General features: G+C 36.6%; 1 protein-coding gene across 8 annotated transcripts in view; it reads left to right on the top strand.

Moving 5' to 3' along the window:
• CACNA1D (calcium voltage-gated channel subunit alpha1 D) overlaps positions 1-19,377 on the top strand; it is a 236,503-nt gene that overhangs the window by 132,594 nt on the left and 84,532 nt on the right. For all 8 annotated transcript variants that reach the window (XM_087923877.1, XM_087923876.1, XM_087923874.1 and 5 more), the window contains exons 10-16: positions 909-993; positions 2,654-2,680; positions 8,795-8,955; positions 11,222-11,447; positions 11,588-11,795; positions 14,872-14,992; positions 17,472-17,586. In XM_087923877.1, the coding sequence (XP_087780003.1) occupies positions 909-993; positions 2,654-2,680; positions 8,795-8,955; positions 11,222-11,447; positions 11,588-11,795; positions 14,872-14,992; positions 17,472-17,586 (943 nt within the window). The remainder of the gene's footprint in view (positions 1-908; positions 994-2,653; positions 2,681-8,794; positions 8,956-11,221; positions 11,448-11,587; positions 11,796-14,871; positions 14,993-17,471; positions 17,587-19,377) is intronic.

Here is a 19,377-nt window from a genome sequence, read left to right as displayed (position 1 = left end):
ATAATAAAAGCTTGGCAAAACTTGCTAAGGCATAAAGTAGAAATGCAAATGGCACTTTTTGCTGTAATTTAAAAGCTAATTTACTGCTTGCTCTCCTTTAGATGACAGCCTATCTTTGTGGACAGGCAAGAAAGTGCATTTATATTCTTGATGCTAAGATAAATCCTTTTATCTGGATTGACATGTGCACCAAACATAGTTATGAGTTGACTTTCCAGAGTTGTATTAGTATATTTGTGCTAGCAATTGAAAATATTTTTGCTTGTGTCAGCCCACATATTTTAAGATGGTTAAAGGCAGTACATTCAGGATAGATCCAGATTATATGCCATGGTCCATCTGTCCATGGATTAATTAACTGGAATTTATACTTGAGGAACAACAACATATCTGTAGGATAGACTGATGTCATTGATCCCACATTGCTAAAATGAAGAGACAGAATGCTGTGTGAGCTGAAAGCAGAGGCAGGACTAAGTTCTTATAAGCCAGAAGTAAGTAACTGAGAAGAGGTCAGTAAGAAGTTGTTCCAAGTGTTGCAACCATATTTGAAGACTCATAGCTCTCATCATATTAATGCAAGCATTGGGGAAAATGTTTTTTTGCAGAAGACTGTATATATACCTTGCAGAAGAATAATTTTGCACTATTGATAGTGCCTAGGATAATAAAATTCTGTATTTTGTATTTGTGCTTTTCTGCTCGTACGCTAGGATTTTCTTGGCTTAGAATCCTGAACTATGTATCTTTTAGGTGAGATCCATTCATTCTTTGTGTTGATTCCACTACAGATTGTTACAGGAGAGACCATTTGTAAAATAAAAATAATATTTGAGAGACGTTTGAGACACTTTCATATGTTGTTTTTCAATAACAAATCTAGTTATATTTTCATTATTTTGCAACAGCAAGCATGCAAGCAAGCGAGACTGAGTCAGTAAATACTGAAAATGTGGCTGGTGAAGGAGAGAACACATGCTGTGGAAATTTGTGGTGAGTATATGATGGAACTCTTGAAAGCTTTTAGCTTACACTCACTGGAGGACTGGACTGGACCAAGTTTTCTGAAAGAAAGTTTCACTTTTATTTGATTGTAAGTCTTAACGTAGACGATTACGTTAATCATGATGACTGCTTTATTTATTGCAAATTGTAAGAAAGAGTTCTCTGAAACATACATACATACAGGGGTGGGATTTAAATTTTTTAACAACAGTTCTGTGGGTGTGGCTTAGTTGGTGGGCATGGCTTGGTGGTCATGTGACTGGCTGGGTGTGGCCAACTCAACATCACTCACATCGAGGCACGCATCTCCTCGCCTGGCCTCTCATGACTGTGGGGACTCTGCAACAGTTGTAAGTGTGAAAAATGGTCATAAGACACTTTTTTCAGTGCCATTGTAACTTTGAATGGTCACTCCCTACAAGCAAAGTACCAGCAAAGGAGGGGGGAAAAACTCCAGAGAAGTTCCTGAGACAGGAAGTCTAGTCCTGCCAAGAACGTAATAAGGGTTAATGGACAGGCAGTTTCTGTAAGCAACACATGTTGCTTCCTTCCTGCTTTCCTTTCAGGATTAGCCCAGTAATTTCTTCTAACAACCGGTTCTCCGAACTGCTTAGAATGTTAACAACCGGTTCTAGAGAATAGGTGCGAACCTGAAGAAACCCACCCCTGCATACATACATCATATAACAAACTAGAGTTTTAAAGGCTAGCATTTGTATCCTACTGTATTTCATTTATATATAACAATTTGTAGGGTGTCTTAGCTCAGGGGTCCCTAATCCCCAGTTGTGTTCCACTACCAGACCACGAGCCATTCAGAATTGGGCCATGGAATAGCACCAAGTGTGCATGCATCCCCACTTGCACGAGCAGTGGGTGAGCATTTGCATGAGTGGTGGGCGCATATGCCCACCCCTCACGCAGAATCATCCCCTCTCCCCACCCTACTGGTCCACAAAGCTAGAAATCCTGGGGAACTCTGTCTAAGCTGATAGAAATTGCACAGAAATATGAATATTATTACCATGAATTGGTACCTATTGGTTAGACCTACTCCAAATTCAGCCCTGTAATAAGCTCCCAATAAGTACATTACAACTCCGCAACTATGATAGGTTGGCAAGTTTGTGTGATTTAAACTTTGGAAGTTCATGTTAAAATTACTGTTTAAAATCCACACTCAGCTCTCTAAATCTGTTAGACAGTGCTGATAAAATTCTCTTCTGTGGCCTATGGTGTAGGCTTATTGCAAAGAAGCAGTTTTTCAATTATTTTTGAAAGAGTGCCAGATTAGGATTATGAAGTTATTTCTATTCCAGTAGTTTAATTAAAATCTCTTTCTAGATTGGGTATAACTGTAAAGCAGAGTTAATTATAAGTGGTTTATTAAGAGCAGTTAAAAAAGGCCATTGTTATACAGTTTACGCTGGTTGAATATGTCCATATCTTTTTTTAAAAAAAAATTCTTTAAAAACAAAAAATACAAAAATCTAATTTCCATTAACAGTTATTGTGTCATTGTATATACATGTCCGCATCTAACAGACATCCAATATTTAAATAATTCCAATTCAGATTTCAAGGTGAAATGAGATGTGTACATTCTTGTTTTATATTTTCTTTAAAATGTGTTTTCCTTTCCTTTTAGTCAAATTATCTCAAAATCCAAGTTCAGGTCAGTATTCTTTCTCTCTCACTTTTCTGCTATATTTCCTGCTATACATCATAATTCTGTGCTGATTATCTGTAACTATTATGGGTGAATATGACTGATTTTTAAGATTGTGTCAGTAAATATAAAAGGACTACCTACATCATCATATTTTACTCTTTCAATTGTGCTGTTATAATAGCTATAGAATATGCTTCTTTCTTTTTAAAGAAAGACTGAACTGCAAAATACGGTAACTATTCTATGTAACCCTCTTTTCTGAAAAAAAAAAATGAACAGATGAAGGAGAGTAATTGTTTTCTTACTCAGTGATTTTTCTATTCCAAATTAATTTCCCAGTTTTGCTCATCACATGATTGACAATATGATTTTCTGAAGACATCTGTGCATTTGAAATGCACCGGGGAGGGGGGGGCTGGGGGGAGCCACAAAAAAGTAGCAGAGAGGTAGCAGAGCCATTTGCAGATGAATTGGCATGCAGGAAAAAGATTATACATCTTCAAATTCCCTGCTTGTTCCTGACAGTGTTGCTTTTCTTAAAAGGCAGAGTTCCAGCAGTTTGATTGTTACATCAAATTACATTTAAGGTGTAGCTTGGATCAAAGCCATCATCCAACAGATAATGAGGATTTCCTTCCGGAAGAAAAATGCCACCCAGAACAAGAATCGAATGATGTTATACATGGGGCGGGGGGGTGGGGGGCTGAGTATCCAGAGGAGATAGGAACTGGGGAACCTCAGCGCCATGCCCCAATTGCATAAGTGATTAACAATATCCTCTTAAGATGCCAACATAAGCCTTAACTTGAAAGTGCTGTGCTGGTTATTTCATTGACAGTGGCAGTGGTAGAAGACAATTTATGTGCCTCTCACAAATCCTGCTGTTCTGTGTTTCTTTAAGTTTTAGGATGGCAGATGATTAATATCATGATGTGTATAATGCATCTTAAGAGGCAAGAACTCTTGCTGATTAGCTTACTAAGCTGTACACTGTTCATAACAGCTCTCTATAAAAATAGACTCTATCAAGAAATAATCACACTGTTTGGAGAAGGGAATTCTGATTGTCTCTGGAATGCCTAATCCATAAACATCTTTTTTTAGTTTAGATATATTTGCTGAAGAATTTGATATGATGGCTGTAGAGGTTGGGGTTTTTTTGAGCCTGCTTTTTTAAAAATCTTACTTTGACTTCAACCCCTTGGCAGCTTACTGGATTGTCTTAAGGATTGCTTAATTCTATTATTTTGCCAATAGTTGTTTATATCAGAATGTCTCATTTCTTATCGCAAAAGGACGGATAAAACAAGGGATCTGCAATAATGGAAATTAAACACAACAGACAAAATTAAATATATCGTCATTAATTTCATAGGAAGGGAATTACCTCCAAAAATGTTTACTCTCTTAAACTGGCAAACTACAAATATTCAAACTATCTGGCTGACAAAGAGAAAGAAAAAGGGCTGGGAGATGGAAAGAAAACTTTGGTTTAACTAGAAGTACTAAAAGTTTAGTGGATTCTGACATCTAAGCTTATATAATGAGGAAAAGAGTAATGAAATTCCTGCAGAATGTATCTTCATGTTGATATGACAAGAGTTTATGTTGGAGTATCATCCAGTCAACCTTGGTGAAAAGCTGAAGATAAAAACAATGGCAAATTTTAAATGAGGTGTCTTTCCTTGATTGGAAACAACTGTTCCTCTCTTGATCCCTTACTTATATAATCTGTTCCAGAGGTGCTATTCAGCAGGTCCTGACCAGTTCTGGAGAACCGGTAGCAGAAATTTTGAGTAGTTTGAAGAACCGGCAAATACCACCTCTGACTGGCCCTGCTCCTATCTATTCTCTGCCCCCCCCAAGTCCCAGCTGATTGGCTGGGTCTTCTTTTGTTGCCCTGCACAGGAGAAAGGAGCTAGAAAACAGTCAGTGAGGGGGGAAGGGAATGGAGATTTTACAGTATCCTTCCCCTGCCATGCCCACCAAGCCACGCCCACCAAGCCATGCCATGCCCACCAAGCCATGCCATGCCCACCAAGTTATGCCATGCCCACCAAGCCACACCCACAGAACCGGTAGTAAAAAAATTTGAATCCCACCACTGATCTGTTCCTTTTCAATACTGGCTTGTAGTTTTTCTGCCATTGTTTCCAAATGTAATTTGGTAGTTGTTTTCAAAATCTGGATGAATATTCATTCTTCTTACCAAAAATACAGATTTCATCTCTGTAGGCACTGATTGACATACAGTAGAAACATAACATATGGAAGATTTGCATCCAGAATTCTTGTGTTTTAGTAGGAATGGGTATATTTTTCAATATCCTTCATGAAAAATTCTTGAAAGAAGCCTTTGCTGGACATTTTTATTTGTCTTTTCTACCAGAAGACAACTGAATGTTTGACACACATGATTTAGCCTTTTCACTCAATTTATATATAATTTTTTTTGCTAAAATAATGATTTATGAAGACATTTGTGTGTGGCAGTTGATAAGTGGAATTAATAATACTATATTTTATAAATATAAAATGAACATTGTATACCATTTCAAAGAGGCAGCTTTGCAATAATAGGTCAGGAACAAGAGCCAAATAGTTTGATTTTCTTAAAAGATGCATTCAAGTATTATTCCATGTTTTATTGATGACTTCTGTCATTAGTAAAGTTATTTTCTCCTTTTCTTTGAGCAAATATTTACAAGCACAATAAAATATCAGTCATATTTACAATACTGTACATCTTGCTTTATTTCTTAACTTTGTCTTTTATTCACATTAAAACCTGAAAAATTCTAAAACAAGCACTAGTATTTTTCCCAGTATACACAGGCATACATACAATATGCATTGACATAGATATAATTCTTTTCTTAAATCTTCCCAAAATTCTGCATTAATTACTTTGTCCAACTTAAACTTTAAAACTTGATCTTAAAATTCAAACTCTCAATACTGCTTTAATTGGGCTTCAAATTTGTCCTGATAGGATTTTTTATTTCCCTCCCTGGACTCAGAAATGGATATATTGATAACAGAAGTAGTTAAACTATAGCTAAAGCTACACTGATAACCAGATACATTTCACTTTCAGTTTGAGACTGGTATTGAAAAGAGCAAACCAAGTGTCCTTATATTTTTGACCACAGATCCTACAAGCCCCAGCCATTATGCTCAGTAGCCTGTGATTATGAGATTTGCAATCCTAAGTAACTGAAGAACACAAAGTTGTTTACCCCTGGCTATAGTCACAAGACGTGATATTTTCTGGATGTAAGCAACAGATCTCTCCATATATCCAATGCTCGCTCTGAAATTTGATCAGTTAGTTCTCTGCAGACTTTCAACCTTTACTGATTTCCAAGAATTATGTTTAATTCAAAGTCCTCCATGGTTTTGTTCATGGTCAGAGTGGTAACTCTAAAAAGACCATAGAAATATGTGTTGGGAGTACTTCATGTACTTGATTTGCGCAAACTGTTGCTTTTATTCTGTTGATTTCACTCATGGCCTTAATACATAATGAGGGTGTTTTTGCTTTGTGATAAGAGTTATTCTCACTCAATTTAAAGCAAAGATTCTTCCATAGAGAAAGAAATGCTCTATGTTTGGATAAAGGGGGCAGTAAATGGAGACATGTTTCATCTTGCATGATGAAACTTGTGCAAAAAAGATGCCCTTCCATGATTCTTCATTTGTTTTTCCTCTCACCCCCTGATTGCAGCTGCCCTTCAAGAGAGGATTAGGCCTCTTGCTTTCCAAATCAGTGAATCTGTATAGGCCAGCTCCACCTCAAAAAACCAGCGGGGGCTCTATGAATGCTGTTTGTTGCTGAATCTTGAAAGCCTGTTAGAGATTCTCTCTGTTCCATTTTCAAGATGGGGCTAATTTGAGTTGGTTTCTCATGCTTCTCTTTCTCAGAACTGAATAATCTTTTCTGAAAATCCCATTTCCTTCTTACTTCTTAAGGCCAGGCCTACTTGCCTTTACATTTGTCAGAGCTTCTTTCTTTTTTTATCTAAGTTTGCTGACATTCTATTCCTGCAGTTCCAATTCATCTCTTCTGCTTCTGGGTTCTCATTCTGCTCTTATGAACGAGAGCCATTCACAAATGTTTCTGTCACTGATATTCTGGTGTCCTGATTCATATGAACAACTTAATCCCCTTTTAAGTAAATCTGACAGCTTAGTAAACTACAGCTGAACTAGGTCAACAGTCTCTTATGTTTAGCTATCTTGAATCGTTAGTTTTTTAATTTGGAATATGAATGGGTGTAGGAAATCCAATGCAAGCGATGCAAGCCTTGTGTTCCCGCGAGCCGTGTGGGCGGAGCAGCCTTGTGTTCCCGCGCAGCCTGGATTAATTGCTTTGGGGGTGCTTTGGGAGTGACATTTCTCTGCGGACCACCAAAATTTTCTCACAGGCCACCAGTGGTCCCTGGCCCAGTGGCTGGCGACCACTCCTCTATAGGGTTACCTCAATAAGGTAGGTGTGGGATAGGCGTGGGATAGGGTTACCTTTATTCTACCCAGTATTTGGGTAATAAATACTGGGTAGAATAGGGGTGAGGTAGGTGTCTCCTGGGAGGACGTCTGCCAGAAATTTCAAAACATAGGATTTCCCTTGATTTCATCAGCTGCCTGAATGATTATTTTTAAATTCAAGGTTGTATTATTGATTCTCCTGTGTTTATTCTATGTCAAACTACATTTGCTATAATTATCACAAATCAGTTTGATATTTTTAAAAAAGAAAAATGAAATAAAATGCTATAAATAAAAGAAATTTATATGAAGCTTGAAAGTCAATATTGTTGCTGCTACTCAGGTCTCACACTGTCTGTACTGGCTGTCTTGTAATTGAATCAATATATATGTAGCTAATTAAAAAACAAATGCATAAAATACATTGAAAAACTATAGAGAATGATCGTGTCAGAGAAGCAGGTAAAACCTGTTTAGAATATTTGACAGTGTCAATTGGGTAAGTTTTCCTTAGTTCAACCACGCATGAATAAATGTTCATAAATGTAATCAAACGACTTTAAAATTCATTCTCGCTTACATAATTTTTATGAGAAAAAATATCAATAGACACACTCAGATATAGTGTATCTTCTGCCCCCAAAATATCTCTGGGTGATAGTGGAATTCATCCCTACTGTGGCATATGCAGGATCCTAAACATAATAGATGATAGGATTTCTAGTTGAGGATGTGGGAAAGATGTATATTTTAAAAAATGTTCCTCTTCTCCAAACATTTTATGGAGCTGGCACAATAAAGGAGTGCAAAACTGCCCTATGCTGATTGGTCAACAGTTGCTCATGGATTATTTCAATAGGCTTTATGTAAATTATCTCTGAAAACCATTTAGAAATTTCCTGAATGAAACTGTCAGATTGGGTATACATGCACAGGTTGTGCATGTGTATGAAACTGCCAGATATTAAACTGCAATGTTATAATCTGCATTAACTGTCCATTCATTTTTAGAGGCAGTTTGCAACATAGTTCTGACTTTAAGCAAATATAAGCTCAGAGACTTTAGTGTTTGTTCCCCTGCCTAGCATTCAAAGGGGGTACATAAAACCTGTTGCCAGAAGCAAAGCCTTGCCATCAAGGCATTACAGCAGTCATGTTCACAAGAAGACTTGTACAGTTCCCTCAAAGTTTGTCACTGGTTTGCATGTCAATGTTCATGTATGGACAGTACTTTCTCTGGGATCACCAATCAAGTGAAGTGGTTGGCATCTACCTTAGTACACAGACAGCCAAGATCAGTCTTTTCAGCCTTCAGGTAACCCTTTCAATTGCTGCTACTGTTGCTGCTTTAATACTTAGAGGATTCTTTGGTCCAGCCAGTATGCTTTACCAGGATGTACTGCTTATGGGGACAAAAATCCAACCAAATCACGGTGCTGACTGCTGACTTGTATTAAGAACTCATAGATCTTTCTCAGTTTACAAACCTACCTTTTCCGTCATCTACTGGGAATGAAAGTAGGTGTCATAATAGCATTAAAATAATGGGACTAGGTTTAAAATTTGGAATTCATCGTCTAATTTTATTCTATATTTTAATGTTTCTGCACTATAATGCTGTCATTTTAGCCGACGCTGGCGTCGATGGAACCGTTTCAGTCGAAGACGATGCAGAGCTGCTGTAAAATCTGTTTCTTTTTATTGGTTGGTCATTGTCCTGGTCTTCCTAAACACATTAACTATCTCATCTGAGCATTATAATCAGCCTGACTGGCTAACAGAAATACAAGGTAAAATGAAACTATTTTTCTTGTTTCTTATTATAATCAATGAAAAACATTTTCACTCTTCTCTTTCTATATCTTGCATTTAGTCCATATTGTTCGATATTACGATAAATACCAGTGAGATGACATGAGCCAATGTGGTGTAGTGGGTAAGATGCTCGAATGGGAACTGGGAGACTGTAAGTTCTAGTCTTCCCTGAGACATGAAAACTATTTGGGTAATCTTGGGCCAGAAACTCTGTCAGCCTTAACGGATGTTGTGGGAAAATGGGGGATGACAGCACTCTATACTTAATAATGAGTTGTAAAAAGATATGATATAAATCTAATAATAAAAGAAAAAAAGGCTTTGGAAGACTATCTGAAAGATAATGAAGAAGATGCACTGAAACTAGTACATCATGAAGACTTACTGAATACTAGAGAGACCAAATTGGCCTATAAGGAAGACCAAATAAAGAGTAGAAACAAGACATGGCAAGACAAAGTAATACATGGCATAGGACATATAAAAACTATCAGGAAAAGCAGATAACAAGACCTGGCAATTGCTAAGAGCACCAAAGTAGAAGAAAGAGATGAGCTAATCTGGCTGATTAAGTCTAAGCTTAAGAACAAATGCATACAAAGCCAGAATCGAGAAGATAGCAAATGCTGCCTCTGCAAAGAAGCCGAAGAAACAGTGGCCCACCTAGTTAGCGAATGCAAAGAGATCACACAGATATATTACAAACAACAGCATGAAAGATAGCAACAATATTTTATTGGATCGTCTGCAAGAAAGAACTGGTGGGATCACAAAATAAGCAAAGTAATAGAAAATAAAGAAGCTAAATCCCTCTGGGACTTTAGAATTCAAACAAGCAAGTGTGTGTCACTTAACATCCAAGATTTAACAACAAGGCAGCTTTACTTGAAACAGCATAATCCTGTGACAGTACCTTTAACACCAACAAACAACACCATCTGCTTAACTCATGTCCATGGGAAGGACTTGATAGGTCAATAAAAATGCCAAACCGTGTAAACATCTAATTGAGTATATAATCAACCAAGATAATTGGATAAAAGTGCCAAATCCAGTCTAAACATATGGCTGACTGTGCAATCAACAATAACAATAATATGTATTAGTACTAATATAGTAAAGAGATTTCCACCATTTTGTACTGAGGAGCCAAAAGTTAGAGATAGTGGGACAACCTCCTTTTTTGTTAATAATTTGTATTAAGCTTGTTTTCTCCTTAAAATCCTAAGAAATTAGACCATATCAATTTTGAGGTGTTTTTTTTCAACAGTATCATTTTCAACAGCATCACTTCCCAGCTATGGAAGTGGACAAGTGGTTGTCCACATCCATAGCTGAACTTAGCCAAATTCTTGTGAGATTTTACTGTAGATTAATACCAATTTAATCATAGTCTAATACATGAGTAGGCAAACTTTTCTTCCATAAAGGGAAAAAATGTGATCCATCTCTGCCTCTATAGCCATGGAGGCAGACTTCAGGCCAAAGAGTGCAATGGCCTTGGACGGTGTTGGTGTGCCAGCAAGGAGACTACTGATCTCCTGCTACTGCCATCCAGAATGCTTCTGCCACAATACCTTTTGACTAGGAGCTCTGCTGAGGCTTGGTCTGGCAGAGAATGGGCAATCTACTCTTCCCATTCTTTATTTGTACAAAAGCAGGCAGTGTGGCAGATTTGGGCCAAAAGCTGTAGATTGGTGACTACTGGTCTAGTGGTCTAGTCTAGTCTAGTCAAGTAGTTTGATGGTTGACATTTGTTATGAGTGTCAAAAAGATTTCTTTGGTCTAGTACTGAGTCAGAATCTGAACCAGGGTAAATACTTTCTTATAATCATAGGCCGGATTCTGGTTTACAAGGAGCAGTTCCAATTAATTTGTAGAGCTCTTCTTTATGAACCATCCTGATCAGTTCTGTCCTTTGGCTCTGTTTAGATCGTTGTTGCCCAAGTAGACTGTAATTTTAGGAATTGTACATATTGATATCTAATCTTTGGTTGCTAAAATCATGTCCATATTGAAAGTTAATATTCAATGCATTGTAGGAAGAAAATGTAACTATACCATATAATGGCCCGAATGCCTCCATTATTATTTAATGTATTGGATATTCATCTTAATTTGGAATCTTTGTCCAAAGAGGGTGAAATAGAAAAGCATTCATTGCTTGTATTAGATATAAGACATAAAACTGAACCTGAAACTCATCAATTGATTTAATTTCTTGCATATTTCCACCCCCAGATATTGCAAACAAAGTCCTTCTGGCTTTATTCACCTGCGAAATGTTAGTAAAAATGTACAGTCTTGGGCTGCAGTCTTACTTTGTGTCCCTATTTAATCGTTTTGACTGCTTTGTGGTCTGTGGCGGCATTGTTGAAACCATCCTGGTAGAGCTGCAAATTATGTCGCCTCTTGGAATTTCAGTGTTCCGCTGTGTCCGTCTCCTCCGTATTTTTAAAGTCACCAGGTAAGAGAAACTTATTCTTACTTTTCTTAGTGCTGAGTTTTACTGACCCTTGTATGACCCGCTGCTCTTTTGTAATATTTCATCATGCACTGTTCTTTTACGGTTTTTTTTTCTGTTAACACACACATTTTAATTTGTAGGCACTGGACATCCCTGAGCAACTTGGTAGCATCCTTGTTAAACTCAATGAAGTCCATTGCTTCACTGTTGCTTCTGCTTTTCCTCTTCATCATAATCTTCTCATTGCTTGGAATGCAGCTGTTTGGAGGCAAATTTAATTTTGATGAAACTCAAACAAAACGGAGCACCTTCGATAATTTCCCACAAGCCCTTTTAACTGTATTCCAGGTAACTTTATTCACCCACTATAAAACATTTTTTTAAAATCTGTGAACAACAACACTGTTTAAGTAATCCTGTCTCCTAAAAATAAAAGTCACATATCACAACAATAGTTCCTTCGGTTTATGTTAAATAGCATTTTGCTCATTAAAAGTCAATCTTTGGTAATTTTTGCTTCATTTTGTACCATTTGTTCATATCACGTATTCAATCTCTCTATGCAGCATAGCTTTTATGTTAACATCATTAATATTAAGTTGTCTTCGTTCATCCAAATACAGCTAACAAAACAGTTATTAATTGCAAAATTCTTCTGTTATGGTTAATTGCTTTTTACAATTGTTTATATTGTGCACATTTTAAATCTGTACCTTGGTAAGTTACTCTTATTTATGATCCAGAGCTTGAGCTTAAACATTCTTTTCTTTTTTTCATATGAAAAAGGTTGCTTAATTTGTTTACTTTGAGTAAAATCTAGGCCTGTCCATTTTTGTCTTCAATGTTCCACAAGGATAAGTTCCCTCACTTCTTGTTTTCTCCCCTAAATTCACATATGTACATTAGTATCTTCATTGACAACCTATTTAGTATTATAGATAAGGAACTGGACCAGGTTTAAGGAGTTTCAGACCTTATTTGATCCCAAAGTTCATTAGATAACTTCAGGCCAGTAATTCTTAGCCTAATGTATTTCAAAGGATTGTCACCACATAGATAAAATCAGTGGAAACACCCATGCTTATTACTTTAGCTTCCACAGACAAAACAAACCATAACAGGAAAAAAATGCTATGAATTATTGGAGAAAACAAGTAAAAATTATCATACTGAATCTAAACGGAACATTTGAAAACAATATAGTGTTAATTTTACTAACCAATCTTGAAGGACCAATGCTTTAGAATTCAGGATCGTGAGCTCTTTTAGTAGGCTACTTATTACAATAGAAATATTGTATAAAGGTTCCTAATATGCTCAGTTTAATCGGCACATTCACAGTTTTATTTAAGGGACTCAGTTATAGTGTTGATGGGTGTATGAAAGAACAAGTTAGGAATGGAAAATCTACCTAGATGGTTGATATGAATTGAAAACAATTTGATAGCACATAATCAAATTTAATGTGCCATTATTTTAATCCAATTTAAAAATTAGCTTTCTTGCCAAGGGCAATTGGTTTGGGACATAATGATAACGGAGACTCTCATATTTCAGCTCTTCACAATGAAAGGATTAAAAACTTCATTATATTTAGCCAGATATATAATGGTTAGTCTTGTTAGTCTGTTAGTCACTGGAGCAAGATAACTCCAAACTGTAATTTAATTAGATAACTTACTTAAAGAAACCACACTGTAGTTAAAATCAGCCACAATTCAAGATTCAACTTGACTTTTGCAACTCAGTGCTGCACTATGAAAAGTCTTAACAGTAATGACAAACGTTTGAATTGGTCACAGAAGCCTAAGGGTAACCAATGCATTAATGTCAAAATAGATACTATTCTATACAGGACTGCAGGATAGCTCCTCAGCCATCTTGCTTCAGCATTTATATTAGTTTGCAGATTCCAGGTCATCTCCAAAAGCAGATCCACGTAGAGCACATTACATTAATCTAACCAGTGTAAATGTTGCCAAAGCATCCTGTTCAAGGTTATATCATAATCGGCATACCAGCCAGAGCTATTCAAAGCCCCCCACCCCCCTTTAAATGTCTGCTTTCTTCCATGCAATGCACACAGCATTCCCTTCATCATTTTTTACCATAGTAACTCTATGGGAAGGGTACACTGAGACTGTGACTGACCCAAAAGGATCTTGTAAGTTTCATAGTAGAGAATATAGTTGCACTTAGGTTTTTCTGGTCCTCATTCACTTAATCCATCACACACTAATCTTAACCTAGGTTGGCTTTGAGTGATCTTGGGTGATCTTTCACAAAGACAATGACAAAATATTTCAGGATTTCAAAATCTCACAAATAACTTTTTAAAAAAAACAAGGAAAAGGGATCTGGGAATGTTTCTTGGGGTTCTGGCTGTGGCCAGGTCCTGTGAAATATCCTGGTTTAATAACTTTAGTATTATGGAACAATTATTAGCAAAATAAACCCAATTTCCAGGCTTGCTGTAAAAACTGCTGAGATAATTTATGCAGGGAGTTTTAAAGGTTTAAGATTTGTTACGTTGGTTTTCTATTTTAGGTTGGATTTATTTTGGATCAATTTCTATAATTATCTACTTTGCTATTTCAAAATGTAGATTAGGAATTATATGCCTGAATGACAGAAGACTTGGAAAAGACTGAATTAAATAAATGTCAGAAATGCTAGGTTGATGTCTCCCATAGGATATCTGAATTTATAAATAATAATAATTTTAAATATTTCAGATATTGCTAGAGCATTTTGTCAACCTTCTGAAAACAATGACTTGAAATTAATGTTTCCTTCCAACATCACACATGGTATGTTTTGCAAGGTTTAGTTTAAAAAAGAAAACTCTAATCAATCTATAACAAAAATAGGACCAAATCCCAGTCTGGATATAACTGGATGTAATAATTTTGTAATATTTCTTTGTGGTTTTTGAGATGATCACTTAAAAGTCCACAAAGAAGTCAAAATTAAAGACTAATGGTGGAAAATTGAAATTCTCACAGTTGTAATGTATAGCAATAAATAGAAAATATATATATTTAAGAATATTTAGAACTCTTGGAGTTACAGTCTGTAACTACAGTTTAACATTTATTCTTCCCCATAAACTCAGTTGGATGTTCACCTACTGCTGTCAATGTTAATCTGAGATAAACCATTTGAAATATTTACCTCCATTAACAAAGTCATTTTTCTTGGAGTATTCCAGAGTATTTAATGGTAATCAAACAAAAGTATGCCTTATTTTGCAGAAGAATGAAATAATGCATTCAGAAATAACTAGTGTCATCAATCTTATAAAATAATTAAAATGAAATTATATAAGGGTTTTACTGATTTGTCTTCCTCTGGTGTGAAAGGAGCTATTAAAGTTTTTTTTAATGATATGTACTAATTCAGTAATAAAGAATTCATTTTTTAGATTCTAACAGGTGAAGACTGGAATGCTGTTATGTATGATGGCATTATGGCATATGGAGGCCCATCTTCATCAGGAATGGTAGTCTGTATTTATTTCATCATCCTCTTCATCTGTGGTAACTGTATCCTTTCACTTTAAAAACTGCAGCCATCCTCCCAAGTCATGGAAGGGACATTGAAAGGGCATGAATGTGCTTGTCGGTCTGCCAGTCTGTCTTCCATGTTCTAATTCCAGATGTCTTCTCATCCTTCCTTCTCAAATTAACATGTGAAGAAGACATTCTTGTCTTCTTATCAGTCATTTTTAATTAAGCACTGGTTAAAGTTCTTAAAGGTTTAGAAGAAGGAGCATGGGAATTTTTTAAAAAGTCCCAGTGTGCTATATTCCAAATGGATCAACAACAGTTTTTCTCTTACAAATACAGTATTGTATTTCCCTTCTTATGAATTGTAGATCCAAGAAGAAGAAATAAGCTAAAGCCATAGCTCCCAAGCATGCTTTTCACATTTTATTAAAAAAATTAATTCTTCAACATGAAAAAAGCAAATGAATATTTCTGTTTTGGCTATATAATGGCCATAACTTAGGCCTAATTAAGTGAAATATGTTACAGGAAGGGTCTTCAAACTTGGCAAGTTTTAAGACTGGTGGACTTCAACTTCCAGAATTCCTGAGCTAACATGACTGGAGGAGGAATTCTGGGAGCTGAAGTCCACAAGTCTTAAAGCTGTCAAGTTTGAAGACCCTTGTTTTTATTTATTTATTTATTATTTATTTATTTGTTTGTTTGTTTAGTCAAGCAATTACAAGATAACAGGTATAAGTATAAACATAGTTATGAATACATGAAATAGATACATATAAGAAAAATAAAAAGAAACACTAGGACAGGTAGGCATGTTGGTGCGCTTATGCACGCCTTCTACAGACCTCTTAGGAAAGGGGTGAGGTCAATAGTAGACAGTCAAAGGTTAAAGTTTTTGAGGTTTGGGGAAGAAACCACAGAGTCAGGTGGAGTATTGCAGACATTGACCACTCTGTTGCTGAAGTCGTATTTCCTGCAATCAAGTTTGGTGCGGTTTACCTTGAGTTTGTATCTATTGTGTGCTCTTGTATTATTATGGTTGAAGGTGAAGTATTCATTGACAGGTAGGACATTGTGTTAGAGAGAGAGAGAGAGCTAGGTAGGGAGAGGGAGAGAAACTTAAAACTCTCCCTCATGGGCCAGTGGACAGAAAGGAAAGGAACCCTTATACCCACATTTTTCTTAATGGAGGAAAAATCACACACCACCAGCTGAGATCATCAGATATACTTTGGATTTTGAGATTATCAGAAATGAATGAAAAATCACCTCTTTTTCCCTTTTGTTCCTAAAGTATAGGATGTTACTCACAGCGTTGCTTTACACACAGTAATGGTACTCAATTCATTAGTACGTAACTGAGAAGAAGTGGCCAGTTCATTAGTTCCACCTCTACTGGGTTTGCAACAATAGAGGAATAAATTGTTGATTGTTTCTAGTAAATCATTCAGTTAATACAGTGGATGTTCTTTATTCTTCTGCCAGTGCAGCTAAAACCATGTATTTTATATTCTTGTCTAGGTAAAGCCATGTTCTAGTATTATTGTAATTAGTCCACTGAGCCATATGTTGGCAAGCAATCAGATAGATAAATCTCTGCAGTAAATTACTATCTTTTGTTCAAGCAATGAATAAATATACAACTTAAAACAATTTTAACAGCAGTAATATGAATTAAGATGAAATACTACTGAAACTGCTAGTGGACTTCAAAGCACATGCCTATCTCTACTGCTCCTATTTCCTCCCCATACAAAGCTTATGTTCCCAAGCTTACCCTGCCCAGGACTCACCTGTGGGAGTAAAGTCTGAGTTTAATCCTGTGCTCTCAGGAAGATCCTTTTAGATCCCACTGAGTACTAATCTCCATGAGTGTCCCTGCTCTGCTTATTCAGGGCTCAAAATTGGAAAGCTACACTACAGTTCAGCCCATTCAGAGGATAAGTAAATTCAGACGAATAGGAAAAAAATGTAAAACAAATGTAAAAATTTCAGAATAAATGTATGAAGGTATAGTAAATAGATTAAGAGTTCAAGAAATGCAAGAAACTGATATTTGGATGTTGTTGATGACATCATTCAAAATAGAAGATGAAAAAAGGCTTAAGAACAAAAGGCACCGTAAGTGGTATTTTGTGAATTTGATGGGATGTTTCTATGTCAGGGAAGAAAAGCTACTGGGGAAAAAAAAGAATGTATCAGAACAACAAATTGGGATCAAAATCAACAACTGTTTTCTGAATTTTGTAGAGTTTTATATTTGTACGTCTCTTCTATCATAATAAATAAAAATAATAATGATACTTTATTTGCGGTCACAGACCAAAACACAAATACAGCAGAAGAACAACATGGGAAAATTAATAATGAACAATTGGTCACCAAAAACTTGACTAAGGGGAATAAATAAAAATAAAACAGAAATGTCCTTTTATTCTGGTTTGTGCAAGGAACTTTCAAGTCAATGGGAGAACTTGCATTGACTATTTAGTATCCTTAAAATGATTTCAATTAGATATCCTGTTAAATGTATTCTTGGCTATTGCGGTTGATAACCTGGCAGATGCTGAAAGTCTGAACACAGCTCAGAAAGAAGAAGCAGAAGAAAAGGAGAGAAAAAAGAGTGCCAGGTACAGAGAAAATCACACAAGTTATGCACATTTTTGTAGTTTTCATTTTCTCTTTTCATTCTTTTGAAAGAGAAGATTTGGATAGTATAAGTACGGTAGAAAACTGGGGCAAAGTACCCTGTAGATGCAAGGAATTTATTATTATTATTATTATGTTATTTGCAAAACATATAGGCATAGAAAATGTCTTGCTCCATTCTTTCTATCAAATAATCTCTACCAAAATTCATCCATATGTGCAAATCTTCAAGGTGTGAATGGCTTTAAAAATGAGGCACAAACTACAAATAATGTTGCTGCAATTTTGTGTTCAGAGATTGCCTCATCTGTCCATGCATCCATTTATCCATCCATCTGGAAGAAGAATAGGATTTTAAGGACAAAAAGGGGAAGCTGCTCAGCAATTTAGAATCAGGGTGGGTGTAGTCTGTTATGTAGTTTGAAAGAGGTGGATCATCACCTGGATCATTATGCTTTCCCATCAAGAGTATTAAGAGCCAGTTTGGTCTAGTTAAGGCACCAGGCTAGAAAGTGGGAGGTCTAGTCCTGCCTTAACTATGAACAGTGTTTGGTGACCTTGGGCCAGCCACTCTTTCTCAGCCCAACTCATCTCACAGGGTTGTTCTGGGGAAAATAGGAGGAAGAGGAAATATTAGATATAAGAGGTCCTTGGTGCTTTTTGAGCTTGGTTGCTTTCTTTCAGGCATTTCATTACCCAAACTAAGTAACATAATCAGTGCTAGAGGTGCTAGCACTGATGATAATACCTAATACATAAAACAATCAAGCTCAGGGAACATCAAGGGAACCCACCCACCCCGTGTAATTTCAATCCTGAGCTACAAATATTCTCCTTTATTAGTATTAGATATGTTTGAGTCAGGGATGAGATGCTACCAGTTCTGCCCGGATCTATAGAGCCGGTAGCTCTGAAGAGCAGTAGACACCGAACTGGTTCTGTGTTTGCTGCTGTTTGACCCACCTGCCCACCCGGGCACTTACCTGTCCTTTATTTCCTGCTTTTTCAACCTCAGCTGCTTTGAGTGGCACAGAGAAAGCAGGGAAAAAGAGGCTTTTCAAAAGCTGCGCACCTGCGCGCAGCGCTTTTCAGCTGTCTGGATAGCACAGCTGAAGGTTGTTTTATACACATGCGCAAAATGTCACTGAACCGGTAGTAACACTGGTTGAATCCTACCCCTGGTTTGAGTGGTGCGATGGCCTAGAGGTGGAGCTCTTGCTTCATAATCAGGAGGCTGTTCAATCCTAGGTAGAGGCAGATATTTCTCTCTCTGACCATGATGAGAATATATCTGTTGAATATAACTCCACATTGGCAACAGGAAAGGCATCTGGCCAGTAATCACTCAGCTCCATTCAGTTGCCTAGACTCCACCCCACAAGGGATCAAGGGATCATTAAAAGATGATGATTAATATTAGATACGTTTGCCATCTTGAGTTGTTTATAAAAATAATAAAGATGGGATATAAATAAAATAAATAAAGAAGAAAATGTACCGTATTTATCGGCGTATAACACGCACAGGCGTATAACACGCATTCCCTTTAAGAGGGAAATTTCAGGAAAAAAATATGCGGCGGGCGCAGCACTGACATCACGTCACGACGCTGCGCCGCCGCTAGGCACTATTGGGAACGGGATCCCTTAAAGAGGATTCCGCTCTTGATGTCGGCGTATAACACGCATACATCATTTGCCCCCTATTTTCAGGGGGAAAAAGTGCGTGTTATACGCCGATAAATACGGTAATCTGTGCATGACAATAAGTTT

The sequence above is a fragment of the Pseudonaja textilis genome, chromosome 2, assembly GCF_049901715.1.
Source record: "Pseudonaja textilis isolate UNSWEBS1 chromosome 2, rPseTex1.2, whole genome shotgun sequence".
NCBI lineage: Eukaryota > Metazoa > Chordata > Lepidosauria > Squamata > Elapidae > Pseudonaja > Pseudonaja textilis.
Note: the sequence above shows the minus strand (reverse complement) of the source record. Positions and strands in the feature narration are given on the sequence as shown.